Source organism: Monodelphis domestica, chromosome 4 (assembly GCF_027887165.1).
Source record: "Monodelphis domestica isolate mMonDom1 chromosome 4, mMonDom1.pri, whole genome shotgun sequence".
Taxonomy (NCBI): Eukaryota; Metazoa; Chordata; class Mammalia; order Didelphimorphia; family Didelphidae; genus Monodelphis; species Monodelphis domestica.
The window spans coordinates 437,946,692-437,971,042 of NC_077230.1; the positions used below are offsets into that span (position 1 = coordinate 437,946,692).

Sequence of the window (24,351 nt, forward strand, 5' to 3'; positions counted from 1 at the left end):
CCGCCCTTGCTACGCTTCTATTGGCTACCTCTAGCCCAGCCTCACTAATCAGCATTCCAAAATCCTGGAGGAGGTGGGGTCAAGGAAACGGGTCGGAGACAAAAAGAGAGGCGGGTTCTGTTGACCTCTGACTCCGGCCTAGCCACCCGTGCAATTAGTGCTCTCTTAGACCCCGGCCTCCAGGCTGAGATTTAGAGCAGAGGTCACGAGGGCTTACCGGGCCGGGGCTGAGCTGAAGCGCGCAGCTCCCTCCCGCCCGCCTGAGCGCTGCCTTACGGACCAATGAGGAGGTGAGAGACGTGCTGACGTCACCGGTCTCCAAGCACAGTCGCTACCCTCCTTCCTCCCTCAGCCCCAGCAGCCTAGGTGCGCGTATGCGGGAGTGGGCCCCAAGTGGAAAGAGACTTCTCCAATTCGCCTGCTAGCATTTATTAAGCGTCTGCGGTGTCCTGCGCTCCAGGCTGGGGGGCGGGAGGAAGGGGGAGGAGGCAGGAGACCTCCCCGGGTTAAATGAGGGGAGACAATGGATGGGGGGGCGGGGGGGGGGCTCAGCAGCCCCGCCCCACCCCACAGCCAGGGTCCCCAGCAGGCCAGGGCCCCTCCAGGGTGGACAAGGGGTCCACGGGCATGGGTGGGCAGGGATACTGGATCTCCACAGGCTCGGAGGATGGGGCCAGAAGAAGATGGGGGGCCTGGCCAAAGAGGCAGGAGTCAGGGGGCACCTGGGCAAGCAGGGGGAGGTCTTCAGCCCCCCGGCTTTGCTCCTTGGGGCTCAGGGGGAGGAACTCAAAAAGCTCATGAGTGGGGCTCTGGAGAGCCCAGGGACTCAGGGCCAGCCCAGGCCCACGGTTCTCTGGCACAGCCAGGGCCTGGGCCACCCCTAGGAAGGGCGAGGGAGGCCGTTGGGGCCGGGGCTTGGCCTGGGGCCCCGGGCCCTCTTGGGACAGGACGGTCAGAGCCAGGTGTCGGGTGGCGGCCTGGATGTCAGCAAAACTCCTGTGGAGATGGGGGAGTGAGGGGGTCACCACTCTTGTCCGCCGGGAGTGCCCCGTCTCCCTGGCCAGGTCCTCCCCTGGGCCTGTTTCTGCCCCCTCTGCGCCCCTGGGGCCTCCTGGGCTCGCTCTCTCCCCACCCCATCCCACCTACCTGCACAGCTGGTTGTAGAGGAACCTGCGGTGGTTGGGCTTCCTCCGCGGGGCCCGCGCTTTCCGGGGCTGAAGGGTCCTCAGGATTCGGGCAGCCACCCCGCTCATGAAGGCACACAGCTCCTGGGGTTCGGGCTCAGGGAGCCCCGCGGTGGCTGGGGTGCCAGGGTGCATCTTCCTGCCTCGGGAACTGTTTGGGGCAAGAAAGAAGTGCCAGCTGTCCAGGGCCCCGGATGAGCCCCTCGGGAGGGAAGCAGGCGGCACGGCCTGACTTGGGGGGATGCTGAGGAGAGAGAAGGGGGTGAGGGCTAACCCGAGTGGGGCTGGCGCTCCGGGCAAGCACGAGCAGCAGCCAGGGCCCCTCTGCTCCCGCCCGTACCTCCCTGTCTTCTGGAGAACTGGCTTCCGGATCCAGGCGGGGGGTGGGGGGGCTCATATAGAGTTCAGAGTGGGGGGGTCGGTGTAGCGGCTCCCCTCCCTGCCCCCAGTCCAATTAGCACATAACTCTGCCTGGGATTCAGAGACTGGACCGTGCCGTGGAGAGAAAGGCCGAGGAAGTGCCAATTATGGGCACAAAGAGGGGCCGGGGAGGTGGGGGGAGTCAGAGGGGAAGAGTCAACTGCGGCAATCAAATGTAAGGGCTCTTAATTGGAGCTGGAGCGTGAGAACACCTGGGTCCCTGGGGGGGGGGCTGAGCATGCTTAGCCAGACTGTCCTCCATGTTGGCTCCCTCCTTCTGGGGCCAAGTACCCCCCTGCGGCTCCCCTGGTGCCATCGTCTTGGAGGCGCCCTTTTGGCTCTGCTCCCCTCGGCACTTGTTCGCACGGTGCGCAGCACCCAGCAATAAACGTTTCTTACATTGCTCTGAATGGGGTTGTGGAAAGGAGGGGCTGGGAAGCAGCCGGGGGGGTTCTCTGCACAAGCCGCTCTATGGGGGAGGCCGATGTCAAAGGGAGAACAAGAAGGGCCGGGAGCCAGAGGACTCACTCCCGAAGCTAAATGTGTCTTGACTGACTGACTGACGGTAGGAGTTATGGCAGGGCAGACAGCAATGACAGGGAGATGGAGGCAAAGAGAAGGCAAAATAAGAGATTTCCCTGTGCTAAGCCACTCGGATCTCCATTTTACAAGAGAGGAAACTGAGGCAGGGACCCCAGCACATGCACTCAATCGCATATGGGTCTCCCTGGTGCCTCCAGACAAAATCCTGCCTCGGGATCACAGAGCCTGCCATAGCCCGGCCCTTCCTACCTTTCTGGCGTCTAAGAAATCTTTCCCGGCTGTCTCAGTAGCAGGTCTGAGACAGAAGAGCGGCAAGGGCTAGGCAGTGCCCGAGGCCCCTTGCTCTATTCATGGGGCTCCCCAGCCGCCCCTTGCTGTCACCTTTCCCAGCAGCGCAGCAGCTCTCCCATCTCCAGAAGGCAGCCTTTGACTCCCTTGAACAAAGCCGAGAGGGATGCGGGATTCCTGGCTCAGGAGGAGGCCGGCGTGCTGAATAGACATCCATTGATCAGAGACCCGCTGGGCTAGCTTCCTGGACCCCTGCGCCCGGGGCTGGTGTCCCCTGACACGAGGCCTCGGCTGGACACGAAGGAGCCTCTGGGCTGTGACCCTTGGACACAAGTGCGGCTGTGAAACGGGAACAGAACTATGCACTAGTCGGGACAATCTAAGGAAAGGAGGTTAGCGCTAGAATTAGGCCTCCTCGCGGAGTCCCAGACTGGCAGCGCCTGGGAGGGCCGCGGTGAGGGATGACGGATGAGGAACAGAACTTGGGGGACTCTCTGCCATCTGGGGGATCCTGGGGCAGGAAGGAGGCTGGATGGGCATGACGAGAGCTCCAGCACCCAGTCCGGGGCTACCCACAGTGGTCCCTGCGCAGGAGGGGTCTTCTTGGGAAGAGAAGGATATTTTAGCTTTTGATTAAAAGCTCTCAACTCCACCCAGCTAAGTCCATTCAATGTGGGAAGGTCTGTTGTTCAGTCTGAGACTCCGGGCAGGGTGGGTTCGCAGGGAACTCCGACCAGCTTTGAGGTCTCCATCTTTCTAGCTGGCTACGCTTGGGGTTCATCGGACCTTACTGGCTACAAGTTTGGGGGCTTCTAGATTCCACACAGGAAAGAGGGGCAGACCGGGCTTAGAGGTGTAGACCCCCCACTCTGGTTGTGCCCACCATGCTGGCATCCCTGATGTGCATGGCTCTGTTCGAGCAGTCTACAGCGATGCGGGGCACCACGCCAAGCCCTGTGGACCAAGGGGAGACAGCAGAAGGTGGCTCCTCCCCAAAGGGGTCCACCCTGAGGGAGAAGCCTGCCTGCAAATAACTGGACAAGCCAGCAACAAACGGGATGATGGAGGAGGAAAGGGAGCTGCTAGAACTAAGAGGGGTTGGGAGAGGCTTCCTGGAAGAGGAGACTCGAAGAAAGCCAGGAGGGCCCAGAGGGGCAGCAGCCTGAGGCAGAGGCCAGTGTCTCTGGATCCAAGAGCACCTGAGGGGAGTAAGGCAGAAGAAGCCTGGCAGGTAGGACGGGAAACAAAGGGTTCATTTGGACCTGGCAGTAATAGGGAGCCCCTGGGGTGTACTCAAAATGGGGGAGCAGGGAGGTGACTCAACTTGAAATCTGGAGACCCCAAGTGTGCCCCTGTCCCCTGAGAACTCACCCCAGGGAGTTGCAGACTGGCCAGACAGAACAATACTTAAAGGTAGCCCAATGGGACGAGGCGCACGCTTTTGTCCTGGTAGTTTCTCCCCTTGTAGCAGAGCAGCCCAGCCCTTGCTGGACCCTCCCCTTTGGTATCCATTGGAGAGCAGCAGCCTCTCTCTGACAATCCTGACTCGGACCTCTGCTTGCCTGTCCTTCGCTCCCCAAATGGTAAAAGAGTCCCCAAGTGCTGTGGTTCTTTGGAGCGCTCCGCCGGGGATCTGGCCCCGGAGCCCCAGGGTGTCGTGCGCCCTGTGAAGCTCTCTCTTGCTTTCCCCCACTACTTTAGCAGCTCGGTGTTGTTTCCAAGTTAACAGCACCATTTCAGGATAGGACTTGGCCTCTGCCTTGAGCTCACCATGTCTCTTGTTGGTCAGTCATCTTCCAGTCACCCCATTTGAGGGAGCTTCTAGAGTGGTTTGCCATTGTGTTCCCCAATTCATTTTACAGATGAGGAAACTGAGGCCAACAGGGTGACTTGCCCAGGTTTCTTCAGCTAGAAAGTGTCTGAGGTCAGATTTGAACTCGAGTCTTTCCTACTTTTAGCCCAGGCTCTATCCACTGTGTCTACAGTCTGATGTTAAGGCAACAGAACCACCAAGGTGGTCATAAAACCAAATCATTAATCAGGAAGAGAGTCAGGCCACCGAGCAGAGCCAAAGCTCTGGGGCTCCGAGGCCACTAGAACGGGGGACTTCCATACCTCTGGGGGATTAAGCACAGCAAAGCTACACTGACAGTTTCCAAGCAGGCCTGGGAAAGAAGCTGTGGCCAGAGGCTGGGGTGTCAGGGATACTGCATGGACGGTTGCTGCCAGGTGCTGGTCTTCTTGGGAACCATCTCTGATACAGTGATACAGTGGGGGAAAGGGTGATGGAGCATTTCTCTCACTCCTATTCAGGATCCTCAGTGGACATTTGGGGATCCCTTGTTCAGTTTAAGACAAAGCCAGTTTGGGACTATCCCTAAAGGCAAGTTCCCAAGGAACAGGGGCAAATTTGGGGCTTCCACAAACACAGTGGGGAAGTTCCACCAACAGCTGGGAAGTGCCTGAGGTTAGATTTGAACCCAGGACCTCCCTCTCTGGGTTTGGCTCTCCATCCACTGAGCCCCCTGGCTGCTCCCTTGCTGACATTTTTCATCATGAGTCTGGAGGTCTGAGCTCCAGGAGTCATCTAAAAGGGGGAAAGATTACAGACAAAAATAAAAGAGGGAAAGTTACTAAAATCTCTGGAAAAGTCTGGTTTTGGTCCAGTTAAGACTGAAAATGCAGCCCTGGGGCCAGGAGCATCTACTGATTAAATGAGGATATTCCAAAAATTTGCATGAAAATCACACCCTGAGAACAATAGGGGACAGGAAGACCTTCTGAAGTCATATTCTGCTGGGGTCAATTGTGTGACTCTGGGTAAGTCACTTCCCCCATTGGCCTCAGTTTCCTTATCTATCAAATGAGCTAGAGGAGGGAATGGCAAATCACTCTAGTATCTTTGCCAAGAAAACCCTAAATGAGGCCACAAAGAGTGATGTAAGAGTTAAAATTGGTTTTTGTCAAATTAAGTTACAAAAAGTTGTGGTCGCCATTTACAAGAATTAACTCAAGTCACGAGGCTATTAGAAGTTTTATTACAACAAAAGTAGAGATAGTAAAGAGGGGTAAATGTAGGAAGGAGGTAGAAAATATTGCCTAGCTAAATTCCCTAAGCCTGGATGCTAGTGCCTCCAGACCACGAGTGCAAAATGCGGACTCAAATCTTACCAACCAAAAGAGAGTCTGAATCCCACCAAAGACAGGAGAAGAGCTGAAAGGTCAGCATCTTCAGTCAGGGTCTCCTCAACCCAAGCCAGTCACCAAAGCTGAACTTCTTGAGCCACCAATGCAGAATTTTCAACACAGGATGAAATCTACCACAGAGACAACAATGCAGCAGAATCCCTCCAATGCAGAAGTCCTTGTTCCACTTTCCTGTCTCGCCTTTTATAACCCTTTTCCCACATCACTTCATTTCTCTGGTTTCTACTTCCTTTTACTGTGGGCTGCTCTATCACATCTCAGGAACCAATCATAGTTTCTTAATTTGCCTGGCACTGGGGTGGAGAGTGGGGCAGTGCTTGTGGGATCCATTTCCACTCTTTGAGGGTGTGAACTTTCTTTTCTAGTAAAAGGTTCTTCAAGTGTTTGACTAAGTGAGGGGCACTCCAGGTTCTTGATTGACTAAGTTAAAATAAACAAAGGAAGATAATTCCATTTATACAGTGGGGTAGAATGGAAACCACTCAGCAACAACAATATCCTGCCCTGTATGCATTGTTCTCATCCCACAGCTGCCTGGAGTAGATGACACAAGGCCCTGGGGTGCTTACCATTCACCGATCATGGAAAAGCTTTCCACTGGATGCAGTAGAGGGGAGCTTCCAAGGTTCTTTCCCAATACTGTGTCTTCCATCTCTGCTCCTACAGTTCAAGGATTTGGAAAAACTATGGCTGAGAAGAGACCACCCCAAGGATCCACAGCTCTCTGATCAGAAATGCCAGGCAAAGGATTTGGAAAAGAAGCCACAATGGGCGAATCCAGAAAGAGCTGCCATGAGTCTTCTGTCCAGCCCAGCCCAGCCCAGCCCAGCCCAGCCCAGCCCAGCCCAGGAAGACAAAGCTAGGGAGGGCCTTGGTCCCTGGAGAGCATGAGGGCCAGAGCACAGGGGCTACATCCAGGGAGAGGAGGTGCACCAGGGCAAGAGCAGGTCTCAGACCCATTCAGGGACTCGGCGATGGGAACAGATGCCAGCTGTCAGCTTTGTCCCCAATGCTCATTCAGGGTCACAGAGAAGGGGTGCTGAGCTTGGCAGTGGCCTTCTCTCTAGGGAGATCCTGGGCCCAGGAACAGCAGCAGCAGAAGTGTGGCTCAGACCCCAGGTGCAAAGCAGGCTGTCATCTCCAGCTTCCAACTGAGCCTGTAGATGACTAACTAGGCCAGGAATCCCAAACCAAAGCAGAACCTACAATTCTGCCCTGGAACTGCTGGATGATAAGGACAGGGCCCGGCAACTCCGCTCCTGCTCAGTCCCAAATCCACATGAAGAACTTGCAGAGCTGGGGGAACAATCAGACTTTGTCTTAGATCAGACCATTGTGAGAGCTTGTAGGTCTCTGGCCTGTCCATGAGATCCTGGAACCCACCAGCACATGTAATACCCCAAGAAAGCGGCAATACGGCTGGCCTAGGGAAGAGCCCAGACATAACTTGGTCTAAAGTCAGGAAGTAGGCTGGGAGAATGGGCGAACAAAATGAGAATATAGCTCGTTGTGGTGGTAGAATGCTGGAGCCCCAAATACAGAAGAGGAAATGATTGCAAAATATCTACAAGCAAAGCCTCAGAGAAAAACACAGCCCGGACACCAGTTCAGCTAGAATTTCTGGAAGCTTTTCTGGTCTGTCTTAGAATAGACCTTAAGTATCAGTCTGAGGCAGAAGATACCAACCATCAGTTCTGCTTGTTTTAATTTTTCCCCATATTGTTGATTTTTGTGAGTAATCTTATAAAACTCAAGCCCCCAAAAGGATACCCAAACGAACAAGTGTAAAGTCACCTGCTTTCTTTCATCTGCATTCCCACATCCACGGTCCTTCCTCTGGAGGCAGATGGAGAGCATCCTTTGTCTTCAGTCCCTCAGAGTGGCCCTGGATCGTCGCATGGCTCAGAATAACCAAGGCTATCACAGTTGATCATTCCACGATATTGCTGTTACTGTGTACAGTGCTAAGTATCAGTTCTAAGGCAAAAGATTAAACAGTATTAATTCTTTAAAAGACATTAAATGGCTATTATAAAGCAGAAGACTAAGTATCCCTTTGATTGCTAGCACTATCAATTTGAAGGAAAAAGATACTAAATGGCAATCTGAGGCAGAAAATACTAAGTATCATTTCTAAGGAGAAGGCTACGCCATAGGCCTTGAGTGATTTGCCCAGGGTCACCTGGTTAGGAAGTATCTGAGACCAAATTTGAATTCAAGATCTCCCATCTCCGGGCCTGATGCTCCATCCACTGTGCTACCCAGCTGCCCCTGAAGCAAGAATTTTAAAACAATTTTTATAGGTGAAGTGAGAGCACTGGAGGAAGAAATTGGCAAAGAAATGAGAGTTACTAAAGAATTGGAAAGGGAATTAATAGTTTGGCACGAGTTACAAATGTCTTGCCCAAGCAAAAAATAAACTCTCTGACAATTCAAATGGACCAGAAAGAAACCAATAACATCATGAGGCAATAAGAGATATAAAAATAAAGTCAAAACACCAGAAAAAAATAGAAGAAAATACAAAATAAGTCATAGCAAAAACAATGGACCTAGAAAACAGATTGAGAAGAAATTCTAAAAAAAATTGACTGTTGGAATGCCATGAACCCCCAAAATAATGAACCTGTTGTTGTTTAGTCATTTTCAGTTGTGTTGAACACTTCCTGCCCCCATTTGGAGTTTTCTTGGTGAAAGGATTTTTTGATTCCCTTTGTCTATTTTGAGTTAATTAAGAACAGAAGTACCCCTACTTAACACTTAGTAAGTCACTAAATAAGAGAGTTCACAAGTCACTTATTAGAAACAAAAGTTCACACCCCCAAAGGCCACAAGCACTGCCCCCCCCCTTGGGCAGTGCTAGGCAAATTGGGAAGCTGTGATTGGTTCCTGTGAAGTGGGAGAGAGATAGGAAGCGACATGGAAAAAGGGCTATAAAAGGTGAGACACAGGAGAATGTATTTCTTCCTTGGCTCTTTGAGTTCTCTCTCTCTCTCCCCCTCCTCCTTTCCCCTCTCCTCCTCTCCCCCTATCTGTCTCTCTCTCTTCTGTGGGATGCTCTCCTCACTGGCTTCCTGATTAGGACCTTGGATTCTGGTGAGATTAGATTTCAGATCTACATTAGCAGTCTGGAGGCACTAGGATTAGGACTTAGGGTATTTGTAGCTAGGTGATTTTTTTCTACTTCTTTCCTATATTTCCCACTTTAATATCTCTACCTTGTTATAAATAAAAGCTGCTAACAGTCATTTTGACTTAAGAAGTTGATTATTTTTATAAACAGCAACCACAAAATTGTTTTATTCTTATATTTGTCAAACTCATTTTTAATTATTACATTGGCAAAGACACAGAGATAGGTTGCCATTTCCTTCTCTAGTTCATTTTACATATGAGGAAACTGAGACAAACAGGATAAAATGATTTGTGTAAGTTCATACAGCTAATAAATGTCTGAGGCTGGATTTGAAATGAGGAAGATGAGTCTTCCTGACTCCAGGCCTGGCACTATCTACTGTACTACTTAATTGCCCAGATAGTTTAAGAAATCTTAAAAGAAAACTGCCCAGATCTCTTAGAACCAGAGGTTAAAGTGGAAATAGATTCTTGCAGTCACCTCCTTAAGGAAACTCCCAGGAACGTTATAGCCAAAATCTAGAGTGTCATGGTCAAATGAAAAAATTCTGCAAAAGCCAAAAATTAACAATTCAAGTCCTGAAGAGCCATAGTCAGGAACACACAAGACTTGGCAGCCATCCCAGTAAAGAAGTATAGAGCTTGGAATATTTTCCAAAAGGCAAAGGAGCTTACAGCCAAGAATGTTACCCAATAAAACTGAGTACAGGCATACTTCAGCGATATTGTAGATTCAGTCCCAGACCACTGCAACAAAATCTGTCACATGAGTTTTTTGGTTTCCCAATGCATCTTAAAGTGATGTTTATACTATATTGTAGCCTATTAAGTGTGCAATCGTATTATGTCTTTAAAGAACTCCAATGTACATGCTTTAATTTAAAAATATTGCTAAAAAATGCTAACCATCCTCTGAGCCTTCAGCAAATTGTAATCTTTTTCTTGCTGCTGGAAGGTCTTGCCTCAATGCTGCTGGCTGCTGACCTGTCAGAGTAGTGATTGCTGAACACTGGGTTGTCTGTGGCAATTAAAAAAATAAAATACCAATGAAATTTCCCACATGAATTGACTCTCCCTTTCACTTGAACATTTAGAGGCCATCAAAGGATTACTAATTAGCCCAATTTCAGTATCTCTGGGTTTCAGGGAACAGGGAGGCCTGAGGAGAGGGAGAGAGATGGGGGATGGCTATTCAGTGGAGCAGGCAGATCCCACACACTTATCAACTATATTCACTGTCTAATAAGGGTTCGGCTGATGGCACCCAAAACGAATGACAATAATAACATCAAAGGTCACTGATCATAGCTCACCATAAAAGATATAATAATAACGAGAAAGTTTGAGATATTGTGAGAATTACCCAAATGTGACACAGAGACACGATGTCGGAAAAATGGTGCCAGGAGACTCGCTTGATCAAGGTTGCCACGAGCCTTCAATTTGTAAGAACACAATGTCTGTGAAGTACAATAAAATGAGTATTGTCCCTAGAATGTTACGTGGGGAAAAAATGGATCTTGAGAAGAACAGAGCTAAGGAAAAACTCTCTGTTCAAACACAGAAGGGAAGAATAAATGGTAAGCATGGATGAGCAATGATGTAGGTCTAAAGAGCGGTGAGCTGATTACAGTCAGATTTGGGAAGGTGATCCATCTGCACCCTCTGAGCACTAGTATGATCTGGGGTCACTGAGGAGTCAAAGGCCTGGCAATGATTCGATGGATCTTGGTGGCCAGAGGGGGGGGGGGGGCAGCTGGGTGGCTCAGTGGATTGAGAGCCAGGCCTAGAGATGGGAGGTCATAGGTTCAAATCTGGCCTCAGACACTTCCCAGCTGGGTGACCCTGGGCAAGTCACTTTACCGCATTTCCTAGTCCTTACCGCTCTTCTGCCTTGGAGCCAATACACAGTATTGATTCCAAGACAGAAGGTGGGGGTTTAAAAATAAAATAAAAGAGAAGAAGGGAAGGAGATGGGAAGAGGAACACACCTGGGAGGGAGAAGAAAGGTTAAGGCACCTAAGCAGATATTTCTACCAACTAGGAGAGAGTGGAGAGGACAGGATAACACCTGAATCTCACTCTCATCTGAACTGGTCAAAAGAAGAAAGACACATGTATGTGCACACACACAGGCACAGAGCTGGGTACAGAAACACATTTCCCTCCCTGAGGAAAAGTAAAGATAGAGAATTAGAGGGAGGAGCGAAAATCTTTATTGCTCTTTCTGAGGTGGCAAAGAATGGGAATCTGAGGAGGTATCCATAAACTGGGCAACGGCTGAACAAGTTCCAGCATATGAACGTGATGGAATACCACTGGGCTGCACTCTTAGCAGCATAGTGACCAACCATGACTCCAGAGGACAACTGATGACTCATTCTACTCCCCTCCGGGAGTAGAAGAGAAGCCGGGGAGTGGGGGATGCAGCATGAGCCCTGTTTTTTGCCCATGGTCAATGTAGACATTTATTTTGATGGATTCTACATGTGTGGAACGGCATTTTTTTTTCATGTTCTCAATAAGGGGCAGGAGGGTGAGACTTGAATCTTGACTGGTTTAAACCAATTATATACACACATAAAAAGAAACCTTGGATGCTCTGGTGGTTCTGAGGTCTTGTGAGGAGACTCGATGCTGCTCACTCCTGAGAGAGGCAATACGCTCAGAGCAGACTGATTCATTTTGCTTTTTTATATACAGCCAAGGAGAAATCTGCTTTTGTTTGTCTATGTATGCTTGTAACAGGGTTATTTACTCTTTCTTTCAAACTTTCTCAGTGCAGGGAATTGAGGGAAATGGGAGGCAGAGAAGGCTGAGTTTTGAAAAGAAAATTTAAGGGGGCAGCTAGGTGACTCAGTGGTTGGAGAGCCAGGTCTAGAGATGGGAGGTCCTGGGTTCCAATGGGATCTCAGACATCTCCCAGCTGTGTGACCCTGGGCAAGTCATTTAACCCCCCCATTGCCTAGCCTTACTGCTCCTTGAAACCAATATGCAGTATTGAGTCTAAAAGGGAAGGGAAGGGTTTAGAAGAGAAACAAATGAAATTTAATAGGTGTATGGACCCCCTTGGTAAGTTTATTGGGGCAAATCCTATATCCCTCTGGGAGACACAGTTCAGTATTTAAAAATGTTTAATAAACCCTTACTTTCTGTCTTAAAATGGATACTCAGTATCACTACTAAGGCAGAAGAATGGTAAGGGTCAGGCAATTGAAGTGAAGGGACTTGCCCAGGGTCACACAGCTGGGAAATGGCTAAGGCCTGTTGTCTTGGGCAAAAGACCAATTCTGAACCAATTCTGTCTAGGCTCCCTTTCCTGTTCACTTACCTGTTTGCTGGTAAAGCCAGTTTCAGATCTATTCCCTGTTTAGACCTCATCCATTATTTTATCCTGGTTGGTTCTTCACAGAATCCCTTGTGGGGCTGGTTCAGATGGGTGCTTTTATGTACAGGAGCAGGGCAGCCTGAGCAGCTTTCTTCATTGCTCCAAAAGGGGAGGTCCCGAGTTTTTAGCTGAGGGGCAAGAACGAGCAGATGTTACTTCTTAGTAATAATGCCAGAGCTTTCCCACAAGGCAGAGGCCTTGGACTAGAGGATGTTTTCTCTGCCTTTTGGAGGAGAAAAAGCTCCTGCTCTCAATGGTCTTCATTTTGGTTTCCACCATTCTTCCTTCCCTCCATCACTAACTCTCTCACCATCATTATATCTTGCTACTAGTCAGGGGCATGAAGTCAGACCAGTTAGAGATGAGACTAGAGGAAGCATGGTCTAAGTCCCTTTATATTTAGGGAGCTCACATGGGCCCATTGTGGCTAAATCATCTCCCATTTCTCTGATCATAGAGACGAATGTGACATGAATAGTGACAAGGAAGGAAGGACCAGCCCCAAGCCAACCCAAAAGATGCAGCTGTAGAGCTCTTGGCTCCATCGCTTTTCTGACTGGGGAGGTCTGACACCTCCTGCTCCCCAGGGCCACTTCTCGGCTCCAGCAGCTCACTTCAGCTTTTGGTTCCTGGGATGAAGGAGGTCTAGCACTGAGTCTGAGCTCCTCCAGCTGTTCCTGGTTTCAGCTAATCAATGCTAGCTCCATCAGATTCAATGTTTATGGCCTCCGGCTTCTACAGGAAGCCTTTCCCAAGCCCTCTTATTTCCTCTGAATCCTGTCTATGGCTTGTTTGTCTATATTTGGTTGCTTGTGTTCTCCTCAGCCTGAAAGCTCCCTGAGGAGAGGGACTGTCTACTGTCTTTTTTTTACTGGAACCCCTAGGACTTAGCACAGTGCCAAAAGTGTTTATTGACCAATTGTGGGGTGAAATAAAGGTGGTCCTTTCCCTTGAAGTGCTTCCTGAGGAATTAGGGCTCTTTTTGCTTGCTGTTGGGGCCATCTAGTCACAAGCTGTCCCAGAGATTTTCCTAAAACCCAGGTCTGATCCTCAGTGAACTCCAGTGACTCCTGAATCAAAGACAAATTCCTGTTTAGCATTTAAAGCCCCCTTCCAGACTTGTCCAGCCCTCTCCAGGCCATAATCTCCTCAGGCCAGTGTTAAGATCCTCCAGGGTGTTGCACCAAGTCGGCACTCCTGGGTCATTGCTCGGGCTGTCCTCTCAGTGTGGAAAGCCCTTCCTCTTCCACTCTACTAAGCTTTGGGCGTCCCTCCTTATCCTGTAGATAGCTGGTTAGACTGTAAGCTCCTGGAGGGCAGAGGCTATCTTTATGTGTCCCAGGTCTTAGCCTAAATAGTGAATGCCTGAATAAAGCTATGGCGACAGGGAGCCAACAAGGGAGGCCATGCTTTTGGCTCAGCCCCCGTCGGTCCTTGTTTGCTCAGCGGCCAGTGAGTGCTGGAAGCATGACTGGGATGCTCTAACTACCCTCTCCCCTTGGCTCCCAGCATCCTGAGCGCTCGGAGGCCAGTCTCTCCAGGACTCCTGTTCCGGTGTAGCCGGTGGTGGTTGTTCCCAAATGCCACTTACAAAGTGCTCCCCATCCTCGCAGGGCAGGATGGGACCTCCTCGGCCCGGGCCACACCCAGTGGCAGGGAGAATGAAGGAACGGGAGGCAGAGGGGCTGGTGGTGGGGGACAGATTCTTCTAGCGCCCCACTTACGGCCAGACGAGCTGCTTGCGGGTTGAATGAAGCCAGACAAACTCTTTCCCGACCACGAGGTTCCTCTAGGGAGGCAGGAAGCCACACCTCGTCTCACCTCCCGGCCCCACGCAGAGGGAGAACTACAAGTCCCAGGAGCCCCAGCAGGAGAGGCGCCGGCGGCGAGAGGTGGAGGGAGGGGAAAGGGAGGGAGGAATATTCTGCGACTGCGCAGTGAGGCGGGCCGCCAGAGGGTGAGGGATTGGACCGAGGCAGGCAGAGGGCGGGCCCTGAGGGAGGGGTGGTCCGGAAGGGGTCGGGGTCGCGAAGAAGGGTCCGATGGGGATGGGGTTTGGGTTTGGAGAGGGGGTGGGAGGTCCTGGATCCCATGGAGAGGCGAGGCTGGCATGTGCGGGGGACCCGGGAGAGCAGGGAGCAGCCAACAGGTCTCTCCTCCGCCCGGCCCCGCCCCTCGCCGCCGTCCTGGCCCCGCCGGAAGTCGGGGCCTGAGGCGAAAGGGGCCTTCCGGTGAGGCCTGACGCATTTCCGACAAATATGGCGGCGCCCATTGCGGGCAGGTGCGGGCGGCGGCGTGGGTCGTGAGGCCCGCGGAGGTGAGGCCCACGGGGCGAGGGCACGGACTCTGGGGAGTGCCGAGGGTACCAGGCCTGCTTTAGAGACCTGCGGGGGGTTCCGGAGGGCGAACGTCTCGGAGCGAGGGGGCAGAGGCGCTGTTGCTATGGAAGGCGGCGCTTGTTGCTAAGGGGACAGGGAGGGGTTTGAGCAGTTTGCGGTGGAAAAGAGGAGGGGGTCTGTTACTATGGAGATGGGAGGCTTTGACCAAGAAGTTAAGAAAGGGATGCCGAAAAGCCCGTTGTCATGGAGATAGCGAGGGAATGGATTACCATAGAGATGGGGAAAAGGGATGAGTTGCTGCGTAGACAGCGAAGGGATTTGTTGCAACGGGCGGGGGAAGGGATGAACTGGCCTTTAGAAAGAGAAAGAATGTGTTGCCATGGAGATAGGAAAGGGATGGATTGCTGTGAGATAGAGACAGGGATGCATTTGTCTTTAGAAGAAGAAAAGACATATTGCCATAAGGATTGGGAAGGGATATGTTACAATGGAGATAGGGGAAGGGTCCATTTTGCTTTGGAGATGAGGGAGGGTCTGTTGCTAGGGAAATGAGAAAAGTGTTAGTTGTCTTAAAAACAAGTAGGGGCTGGTGTAGGCCCCAGAGTTGGGGAATAAGCATGGGGGTCATGGGACCCAGTCTTGGGCTATCCTCACCCCCTTCCCTCCTCAATTTTCCTCTTACCCCACTTTTCCAGATTTTCCAAAACACGGATCAGATAACTTCAGGACATCTCCCCAGTCACACCCCCACCCTATCACCCCTGATGGCAGACCCAGGCTCTGGAGGTAATCTTCCCCTGGCCTTGCCTCCGGCCCCTGAGGAGGCTAGCTCGTCTGCTTCCTCGGGGAACCCCTCGCATCCTCACAGCCTCCAAGGCCTCTTGCAGATGGCAGTGACAGCTTGCCCTGGTGACCCTGAACCCCCGCCCGAGCCCATGACGGAAGAGGTGAGGCCTGGATGTCTGGTTCTTTGAGGTGACGTGGGGAGAGAATGTTTGCTTCCTCAGGTGGGCTGGGGTGGGGCTCAGACATCTGGGTCACTAAGAATTGGGGGGAGGTGGCAGACTAGGGGCTGATATAACTGAATTCTGTCTACCATGTCAGCGACGTCAATGGCTGCAGGAGGCTATGTCGGCAGCATTCCGAGGCCCAAGGGAAGAGGTGGAACAAATGAAAAGCTGTCTTCATGCTCTGGGCCTACCTACACCCCACGCAGCTGGGGAGGATGAGCTGGCAGCTGACCAGCAGGAGCGGGAGGGAGCTCTGGAGCTCTTGGCCGACCTCTGTGAGAATATGGACAATGCTGCAGGTGAGTCCCTCCCACCTCCTCCCACTACCTCTGCCTAGGGAAATAGCTTGTTTGCAGAGGAGAAAGATGAGGCCAGAGAGACTTTTGATGCCTTTGGTGTCATTTCTTGAGGCAGGATCAGAGCTTCCACTAGCACCTTTTAACACTGAGGCAAGATTACTTCCTTTAGGACCAACAGTTCTTTCTGGGTGGCACAGTGGAACGAACTAAGTTTGGAGTCTGAGCCAGTGTTCCTGGCTTCTATTTGTGGCTCTGCCCTTTGTTTCAGAGCCTGGCCACCCACCGTGCTGGAGGTCCCTAGTCTGGGGCTGATTCACCATGGGACCTTGCTTTGGTTTCTTTCTCGATCACAGTTCCCTGCTTTGTGAAATGAGCAGGGTCAGGTCATTGGGTACAGTACTGAAGTGTCTTTCAAGCCTTGATAGTCTATACTTACTGGTCCACTAAGGATTCATGGGACTCAACTAAGTGGCTCAGTGGATAGAGAACCAGGCATAGGGACAGGTGGTCCTCTCTTTAGATTTGGCTTCAAGACACTTCCTAGCCGTGTGACTCTGGGCAAATCATTTAACCCTCATTGTTTGGCCATATCACTCTTCTTCCTCAGAAATGATATGCAGCATTGCTTCTAAGATGTAAGGAAAGGGTTAAAAAAAGTTAACTGGAGGGTCCTGGCCTGGGGCATTTTTTTCTTTTTGAAACTTCTTTCATCCCCTCTAAAAGGGAGACAAGACAATTTCGAAGGTCCTAGATGGCTCTGTCATTCCTTCCATCCACAGTGTCAAATAAGTGATTTTATTTTACCCATTTGCTCCCCAATCCCATTTTGGGCCAGCCTTGGGGTCAGGTGATCTCAATTGTTCTAAATCCTATCCAATATCAAGAAAACTAGACCTCTAAAGAACATTGTGTTCTTCTGGGACAAGAACCTTGGATAAAGTCCTGGACTCTGGGAGGAGATAAGATACCAACATAGAGCACTAGAATACACACTGATCTCTGATAATTGCTAGGGAGAGGTTAAAACAAAGGATTCTGGGAAGGCTGGGGAGCAGATGACCTGGAGTTCATTTTGAAAGACTCAGTCCTCATTCTCCAGAGTGGTGGATTGGATTGAATATCAGATCCAGAGCTGGGGAGACCTTGCCCACCTCTGCTACTTTGTGAGCTCTGTGCCCACAGGCAGATGAGTTAACTTCAGACTCAGTTTATCTTCCCCAAGGGGGGCATGTCCCTAAGGGTTTGTGGCCATGATCCAATGAGCTCTTTGCTGTCAAAGCCCATTGAGTTACTGAAGATGACAATGGCAGTTGTTGACATAATGGAGAGGAGCCAGCGCGAGGGAGGGAGTCTATAATAGGCACAGAGAATTGAGCAGGAATTTGGAGGTCCCTGGGACCCCACTGGAAAGAGACTCCCTGCTAATCACCCCCTTCTCCTTTTCTCTTGGCTGGGTCCAGACTTCTGCCAGCTGTCCGGGATGCACCTACTGGTGGGCCGCTACCTGGAGGCAGGGGCAGAGGGCTTGCGGTGGCGGGCGGCCCACCTTATTGGCACATGCAGCCAGAATGTGGCAGCCATTCAGGAGCAGGTGCTGGGCCTGGGCGCCCTACGCAAGCTGCTTCGACTGCTTGACAGAGACCCCTGTGACACAGTGCGAGTGAAAGCCCTCTATGCCATTTCCTGTGAGTGCCAGGCCCTATAGAGCTGTAGTGGGGGAGGGCAGGGAGGCTGGAAATGGCGGGCCAAGGCTTGTTAGGGGCTTTGGGGTTGGCCCTGGGGGCCTGCAGCGCCTCGTCCTAGAGGGGAAGGCCTGATGTGCTTGCAGAGGCCTCTCCTGCCTTCTGACCCCCTCATTCCACCCATTGCTTCTTCCCGAGTTACTGCCGGGCCTTGGACGCTGTGGGCCACTCCCGTCCCCTGGTAGCCTTTTCCCTCTGGGTCTCCTCCTCAGTCTCCAGATCCCCCCAACGCTGTCCTGCCAGCCTGTTTCCTTGGGGACCCCCCCCCCCCCCCCCCCCCCCCCGCGCTCCTCTCAGACTGAGCGGGAGGAGCGTGCCGTGCCGCAGACCTGTGGGGAGGCGGCCCCGGGGGTGGGGCTCCAGCCAAGGCTCTACCGTCCCCCTCCTTCTGCTTTCCGTTGGTGGGGGGAGTGGGGAGAGCCAGGCAGCCGGAGCCCACACAGCATGCAATCAACAGGGATTTGTGGGAATGCAGGTTTCTTTCAGAGTTCTTTAGGCAAATTTGCCCAAACGGAAGCCCTTCCTGCGCCCCCCCCTCCCCCCAATCAGGCGGCCAACCCTGGTGTCACCCGGCCCAGATCCGGCCATTTCACGTCGGCCGCCTTCTCTCCCGAGGCCGCCCCGCCCTGGGGCCTCGTCCCCTCTCCCCACGAGCTGCAGGGTGGCCGGCCTCCTCCTCCCCGGGCAGGGCCCTTTACTGCGTCCCCTCCGTGGGCTGGAGGCCGGCTCTCAGGGCATGACCCTCTGTTGGGTCCCCAGGCCTGGTCCGGGAGCAGGAGGCTGGCCTGCTCCAGTTCCTTCGCCTGGATGGCTTTTCTGTGCTGATGCGGGCCATGCAGAGGGACGTGGTCAAGCTGAAGGTGAAGTCGGCCTTCCTCCTGCAGAACCTGCTGGTGGGCCATCCTGAGCACAAAGGTGGGGGGCGGCTGGGGGGGAGGCACAGGGGACAGGGAAGGCGCCTGGAGCCGGTGGGGGGCAGACCCTGAGTTGTGGGAGGTGGAGCAGCCCAGCGGTGGGGGGGGCCTCAAATGCCAGTCCGCAGTGGGTTCGCTTCGGCGGCCGGCTTTGACCCCGTCTTCCGTCCACCTTCAGGCACCCTGTGTTCCATGGGGATGGTCCAGCAGCTGGTGGCTCTGATCCGAACGGAGCACAGCCCCTTCCATGAGCACGTGCTGGGGGCACTTTGTGGGTGAGGACCCTGGGGCCTGGAGGGAGGCCTCCACGGGGATCCCCGCTTCTGTCAGGGCCCAGGGGCCCCTGGAATCCACAGGGAAGGCTGTGGGCTCCCCCTGGGGCTCCTGGGGTGACTGTTCTTCCTTCCCTCCCATTCCCCTCCCCAGCCTGGTGACAGATTTTCCCCAAGGGATCCGGGAGTGCCGGGAGATTGAGTTGGGGCTAGAGGAACTCCTCCGGCATCGATGTCAGCTGCTCCAACAGCATGAGGAGTACCAGGTATGGGGGAGGGGGCTGCCGGCCCCCAGGGGCCCCGGGAAGTGGCTGCCTTGTCCTGGGGCTCGAGATCTTGGGCAGAGGGATAAGGGCTTGCCCAGCCTCACCTCACACCCGTTTCCAGCAGCTTACTGAAGGGGGGGCCCGTTGGCATGGCGGGAGGCCAGGGAAGGGCACCCTGGGGGGCCCCATATGGAGGCCCCAGCCCCCTCCATCGGCCCTCCTCGTCCTTCCAGGAGGAGCTGGAATTCTGCGAGAAGCTGCTCCAAGTGTGTTTCTCCTCCCCCACGGATGACAGCATGGACCGGTGAAGGCTGGGAAGGGAGCAGGGGGTGTGCGTGCGCCCCCCACCCCCAGCCTGGACCCCCGACCAGGCCCTCCTCTCTCCCTCAGGCTGCGGAGGCCAGCCGGGGAGGAGGCAGGTCAGGCGCCGACCCGGGGCGCTGAGAAGCCCCCCACCCCGCCTGCTCTCACTTCTCCTTCGCCCCCCCCCCCCCTTCCCGTGCCCCCAGCCCAACCCCCACATTCTGCACTGGCAATAAAGGTGTTTGCCCCCCCTCCTTCCTGGACTTCGTGCGGCCTAGGTGGGCCCTGGCCTAGCCTCCACAAGAGGTCTCAGGACACTAGTAGGGGAAGGTGGGACTAATCCTGGAGGCCTCCTCGGAAAAGGGAGGCGGGGCAGTGGAATGGGTGCGCTGCGCGGGTGTGGGCGGAGAAGGAAGTCGAACCCCAGCGCCTCCCCTTCCAGGCCTCTAGGGTGCGGGAGCAGAAGAGGGCCCTATTGCGCCTGCGCAGTAATAGCCGGCAGCTTTATTAGGCTCCCCAAAGGCAGTGTGTGTGTGTGCGCGGGGGGGGGGGGGGGGCGGCGCTTTCATGTGCGCAGGCGCAGTCCGATATTTCGGTAAGGCTGAAGGAAGGGGGAGGAGTGCCTGGTAGGGTGGCAAGGGGTGGGCTGCGCCGCATTGCGCTGAGCTCTCCAGTTCTCGCCACGGGGTATTGTGGGAGAGTGCGGGGGGGCGGGGGGAGAGAGCAGACGGCTTGCGGCAGTCGGGCGGGTGGGTCGGCGGGCCGGCAGACCCACACCATCAGGACCGCGAGCACATGGTCGGCGTGAAGACCCAGAGGAACATAACGAGAACGCGACCTCCCGGCTGAGACCTCCCGGGGGCCGCGGAAACTGGGGAAGGCGCGGGCGGATTGTTCCCTTTGGGCTTTCTTTGATGCGGCGCGAGGCTTCCGCAGCTCGCACAGCCACCCCTCCCCCGCTTTGCGCCTGCGCGTAAGCCCTACTCAGGCCCGCGGAGCTTTCTTAGAGCGCCTGCGTGCCCCCTTCCCCCATCTCCCTTCGCCCTACCTCCACCAGGGCGCCTGCGCGCCAGCTCCCGCCCCTTCCCGCCCTCTCTGCGGCTTCTCTGCCGCGCCTGCGCGCACTGCCATTTTGCTGCCGTCCCTCTCCTCTGCGCTCGAGGTTTTCCTGCAGAGGCTGCAGACAGAGTCGCAGACGCAGACGGAGAGGCAGCGGCGACCGAGGAGGACGCAGGAATGAGAGCGGATCAGCCGCCGTGGCCCAGCCCCGGCCCTGGCTCCGTAGCTCTGCACCCACGAGAGAAGAAAGGAGAGGGCGAAAGGAAAACCACAGCGAGAGCGCCCCCCCCCCCCGCCGAGCGCTCCCCGCCCCCCCGCCAAGTCGCGGCGCCAGGCGACTGCGCGGGCCAAGGAGCGCGCCCCACTGCCCCGCTCCGCCCCCTCTCCCGGCGCGCGCCCCGATGTGCCCGAGGCCGGTGCCGCAGCCGCCCGCGCGCCCAGGTCAGTGACCCCGCCCTGCCCCGCCCATTGTGCGGATGAGGAAACTGAGGCCGCGCCTGGCGCTTTCAGGATGGTGGGAGACGCCCATAACCCAGCGAGAGGGTCCGGGGGAGGGGGGGGCGAAACTGGGCGAGGAGAAAGTACCCGGGGCTCTGTTCTGTGCCCCTAGCTCTAGGCTCAGCCTTGCTTTCAGCTTAATGGGCGCACTCCGCCTTTTCGGGGCGTCATTGTGGGGCGCCGATTGGCCAGCCCCGCCCCGTGAGGATCCTCTCTTGTAGGTACGATCATGCCCGGGCCCCTGGGTTCCCTGCCTTGCCCCTTGGGATCCCATAGCCGCTGGAGACGCCGGGATAGCGGGGTCTTCTCTGCCAGGGCCCCGGGCGCTGCTGGGAAAACCTTCCATCCAGTGGGGGGGGGCTTTTGTTCCTGCCCAGCGGGAGGGGGCTGCCTTTGGAAACGCCCATCCCGCCCCTCTCCCGCTTCTGCTGTGCTGGTGTGCGGGGGAGGGAGATTGGGGGGGGTGGAGGAGCAATGAGGAAGTTCTGGTTTGTGGTGAGCATGCACGGCCCCGGACGAGAGATAATGAGGGGAGCCAGGACCACCCCCAACTCCACATCCGGGCTCTTGGTCCACCCAAGGCCGCCCCCTGGGGGCAGCAGGCCGCCTCCTTTTGTTTGCTGCTGCGTTCAGAGCCGACTTTTGGGGAGGGCTCAGAGGGTCCGCCCCCCTCCCACGGCCCAGTAAGGGAAAGGGCCGGAGGCAGAGGTGGAGGCGCTCGTGCAGTTTGCCCAGGGGCCGAGTGGGGACTATGGGCCTTACCCGGGCCCTCCCCCCCCCCCCCCCCAGCCTTCGGCCCGGCCCCTGTTGCTGACTCCCGCGACTCCGCCATTGCTTAGCCGAGATGCCAGCCCCGCCTCCTCCGCACCTGTGGCTGCAGGCACCAGGGCCAGGGCTCCGGCCTCCGCCTCCCCCTCCCCCTCCCCCCAGGGCGCCATGTTCTGGAACTTGGAACTGAGTGAGGAGGAGGAGGAGGTGCTGCGCCCCGCTGGACTTCCTGCCTCCTGGGCTGGGTCACCTGGGAGGGGAGGGCCCCCCACCGGGCCCCGGATAAGTGAAGGGAAAGCTGCCCTGCTTGTGCCACTGTCCCCCCTCCCCCACCCGACTCTAGCAAGCCCCGGCCCCGGCCCCGCCCCCAGGAACCCCCAGAACCTCCTGGCTGCCGTCTTCAGTCTATCGTGGGGTCCTGATCACCCGGAAGACAGTAGGTGAGGGGGCCCCGGGCCTCTGGGGGTGTCAGGATTGGGCTCCCCCTTTCTTCTCCCAGATGGTGGCCCGCCTGTGGAAGGCCAGTCCAGCACGTGACTGAAGCCCGTGGGGTGCCCCCTTCTGCCGCTTTGGTGTCTTCCTGCAGCTCCCGGAGGGTCGGGTTGGCGTCCTTTCAGTCCCTCGCATGGCAGGAGGCAGCGCCCGGCTCTGGGCCTCAGGCTTATGGAGCTTCCCGTGGCCTCCTGTTGGGGGTCCTGGAGGGCCCCCCTAGCAGTGCTGTCTCCCACCTGCTGGCCAGGCCAGAGAAGGGAGGCCACCCTGATTCCCGTCCTGGCCCATTGGAGGCTGGGGGGGGCCTCTCCGAGGGCCGCCTTCTCCCCCCATCAGCTTTGGGGCAGAGCCAGGAGCTGCTGCTGAAGCCAGTGTCCCCAGGGGACCCTGAGAGTCCCCCCACATCCCGAGGGCCCATTGGGGGGGCTCCTAGGCCATCAGGAGGGAGGGATGGGCTGGGGCAGTGGGGGGGCTGCTCAACCCCCCGGGCCAGGGGCTCCTCCTCCAGCCCAGCGGATGGACTCGAACTCTCTGCAGGGTCCTTTCTGGCTCTAACATTCTATGATCTTGTATCAGAATCACAGAATTTCAGAGTTGGAAGGGACCTCAGGGCTTCCTGCGCCAAAGACCCCGACCACGGTGCCAGGGGGCGCCCAGAGGAGCAGCCCCACTCTTCCTTCTGTGGGGGGAGGGGTGTGGGCAGTGCCAATGATGCCACGCGGAGTCAGCGGGTCACTGTGCCCGGGTACAGAGCTTGGAGGGGGGCAGCATCTCCGCCCACCACAGGCCTTCGTGGACACGGGGGTGACTTCAGCTTCCGAGAGCAGGAGGGGGATGTGATGCAAGTTCCTGGCAGGCTCCCCTCCATGGACGTCAAAGGGGTGTTCACCCCCACATTTTGAGCCCCCCATTTAGTGTCAGGCCTCGGGGAGTGAGGAGGGATGGACTCCGGGGACCCTCGCTCCTGCCTCTCCTGGCACCCCCTTTGCCAGTACAGCCGGGGTGTCCTGTGCACCGATGATGAGCCAGAGTACCCCGTGGGGGTCAGCGCCCGCATCTCCGGTCCCTGTCAGTCTGCTCCCAGTTGCTCAGGTGCCCAGGGTGGGGGTCTGCCTGGTGCCCCCCAGGCCGAGGAGGAGGAAGGCCCCGTCAGGCCGGACGGCCGGCTGAGCCACACCTGAGAGCCCTGGTGAGTGCGCCGGTCCACACAGTTCCCCTCGGACCCGTTAGGGAAATGGGGAGGTGGATGGGCAGCACAGATAGTGAGGAAGAGGGGAAAGGTGGGGACCCTGAGGGGGTTTGGCCTCCCTTCTCTTACCTGGGACCCCCCCCAAGGCAGGGTACAGAGGGGCCTCCTCATCCAGCTCCCCCCTTCCCAAGGGCAGTCAGGGCCTGCAGGGGAGCTGGAATTTCCCACAATGCTCTGGGATAGACTCATCAGTGGGGGGGGGGGTGTCCTGACAGGCCTTTTCTCAGTGACCTGCAGGTGCTTCCCAGTAGTCCTGCCCCAGCGTGGGGCCTCCCCCTCTACGAGCACCAAGTGAGTGCCGCCATGGGAAGGGGCAGATGGGGGGCAGGGGGAGGGCATGGTGGTGTGGGACCCTCCCCTCTTAGCAGGTAGCCTGTCCCGTGGGGGTCTCCCTCCTTTGCACGCCTGTGTCGTGTCAACCCACTCCCTTCCTGGGCCGAGGTCTCTGGGGGAAAGGAGGCTGGCAGTGGAGACCCTGCGGGGCGCCCTTCTCTGAGCCTGGCAGGGAGGGTCTGTGTAGGTGCCCTCAGAGCCCCGCCCGTGCGAGGAGATGAAGGCGGGTCGTGAGGCAGCCTGACTCCAGAGGGAAGACCGCAGGGCCCCGTGGGCCAGCCGGCAGCCCCGTCCTCTGCCGGCCCCTGAAGACCTCGGGGGCTTCGGCCCAGCTGCCTTGCCTGGCCGTTTTCAGATTCCTGACCTGAATAAAGTTTTTAAAAGGTTGTTGTGGGCCCAGAGCGAGTGATCCTTTGGGTGCCAGAGCCGGGGCCAACAGGGGAGCAGCGACTTGGCTCTGGATGGGGCCTCCTTGCCCCCCATCTCCTCCGGCATCCGAGAGCCCGTTTGGGGGGTGGGGGTGGAGAGGTGGATGGGGCAGAGCCGGCCCTTCCTTTGTGCCCAGCTTCTGCCCACCACGTGTAGCCAAGCTCAGGCCTGGGGCCTAAGGCTAAGACCTTGGCTGTAGAGCCTCTATGAGTC

The 24,351-nt window shown here is 55.8% G+C and overlaps 3 protein-coding genes across 13 annotated transcripts; 2 read left to right on the plus strand and 1 right to left on the minus strand.

The window, feature by feature from the left end:
- Positions 1-416: 416 nt before the first annotated feature.
- C4H19orf85 (chromosome 4 C19orf85 homolog) lies at positions 417-14,027 on the minus strand. Of its 8 annotated transcripts, XM_056796609.1 has the most exons (9): positions 13,890-14,027; positions 12,109-12,293; positions 10,141-10,237; positions 9,684-9,795; positions 7,437-7,619; positions 6,212-6,938; positions 2,529-5,752; positions 1,147-1,335; positions 417-996 (listed from the first exon to the last, which is right to left on the minus strand). In XM_056796609.1, exons 7-9 carry the CDS (start codon positions 2,555-2,557, stop codon positions 549-551), a joined length of 666 nt encoding a protein of 221 aa, XP_056652587.1. In that variant the 5' UTR covers positions 2,558-5,752; positions 6,212-6,938; positions 7,437-7,619; positions 9,684-9,795; positions 10,141-10,237; positions 12,109-12,293; positions 13,890-14,027; the 3' UTR covers positions 417-548. The 8 variants fall into 8 exon arrangements, with proteins under 8 accessions (XP_056652587.1, XP_056652585.1, XP_056652583.1 ...); XM_056796607.1 differs by having other exon boundaries at positions 2,529-6,938; XM_056796605.1 differs by lacking the exon at positions 10,141-10,237 and having other exon boundaries at positions 13,757-13,895.
- Positions 13,916-19,564, plus strand: HSPBP1 (HSPA (Hsp70) binding protein 1). Of its 4 annotated transcripts, none has more exons than XM_016427347.2 (8): positions 13,916-14,122; positions 15,200-15,451; positions 15,609-15,813; positions 17,274-17,498; positions 18,315-18,470; positions 18,648-18,744; positions 18,896-19,007; positions 19,241-19,564. In XM_016427347.2, exons 1-8 carry the CDS (start codon positions 13,916-13,918, stop codon positions 19,313-19,315), a joined length of 1,329 nt encoding a protein of 442 aa, XP_016282833.2. In that variant the 3' UTR covers positions 19,316-19,564. The 4 variants fall into 4 exon arrangements, with proteins under 4 accessions (XP_016282833.2, XP_016282834.2, XP_016282832.2 ...); XM_016427348.2 differs by having other exon boundaries at positions 13,921-14,057; XM_016427346.2 differs by lacking the exon at positions 13,916-14,122 and adding an exon at positions 14,345-14,482.
- A 1,532-nt stretch (positions 19,565-21,096) lies between these two features.
- On the plus strand, positions 21,097-24,096 carry LOC107650502 (translation initiation factor IF-2-like). Its single transcript, XM_056826262.1, has 4 exons — positions 21,097-21,216; positions 21,657-21,842; positions 22,076-23,316; positions 23,592-24,096. The coding sequence occupies exons 1-3, from the start codon at positions 21,097-21,099 to the stop codon at positions 23,027-23,029; spliced, it is 1,260 nt and encodes a 419-aa protein (XP_056682240.1). The 3' UTR covers positions 23,030-23,316; positions 23,592-24,096.
- The last annotated feature ends 255 nt before the right edge of the window (positions 24,097-24,351 follow it).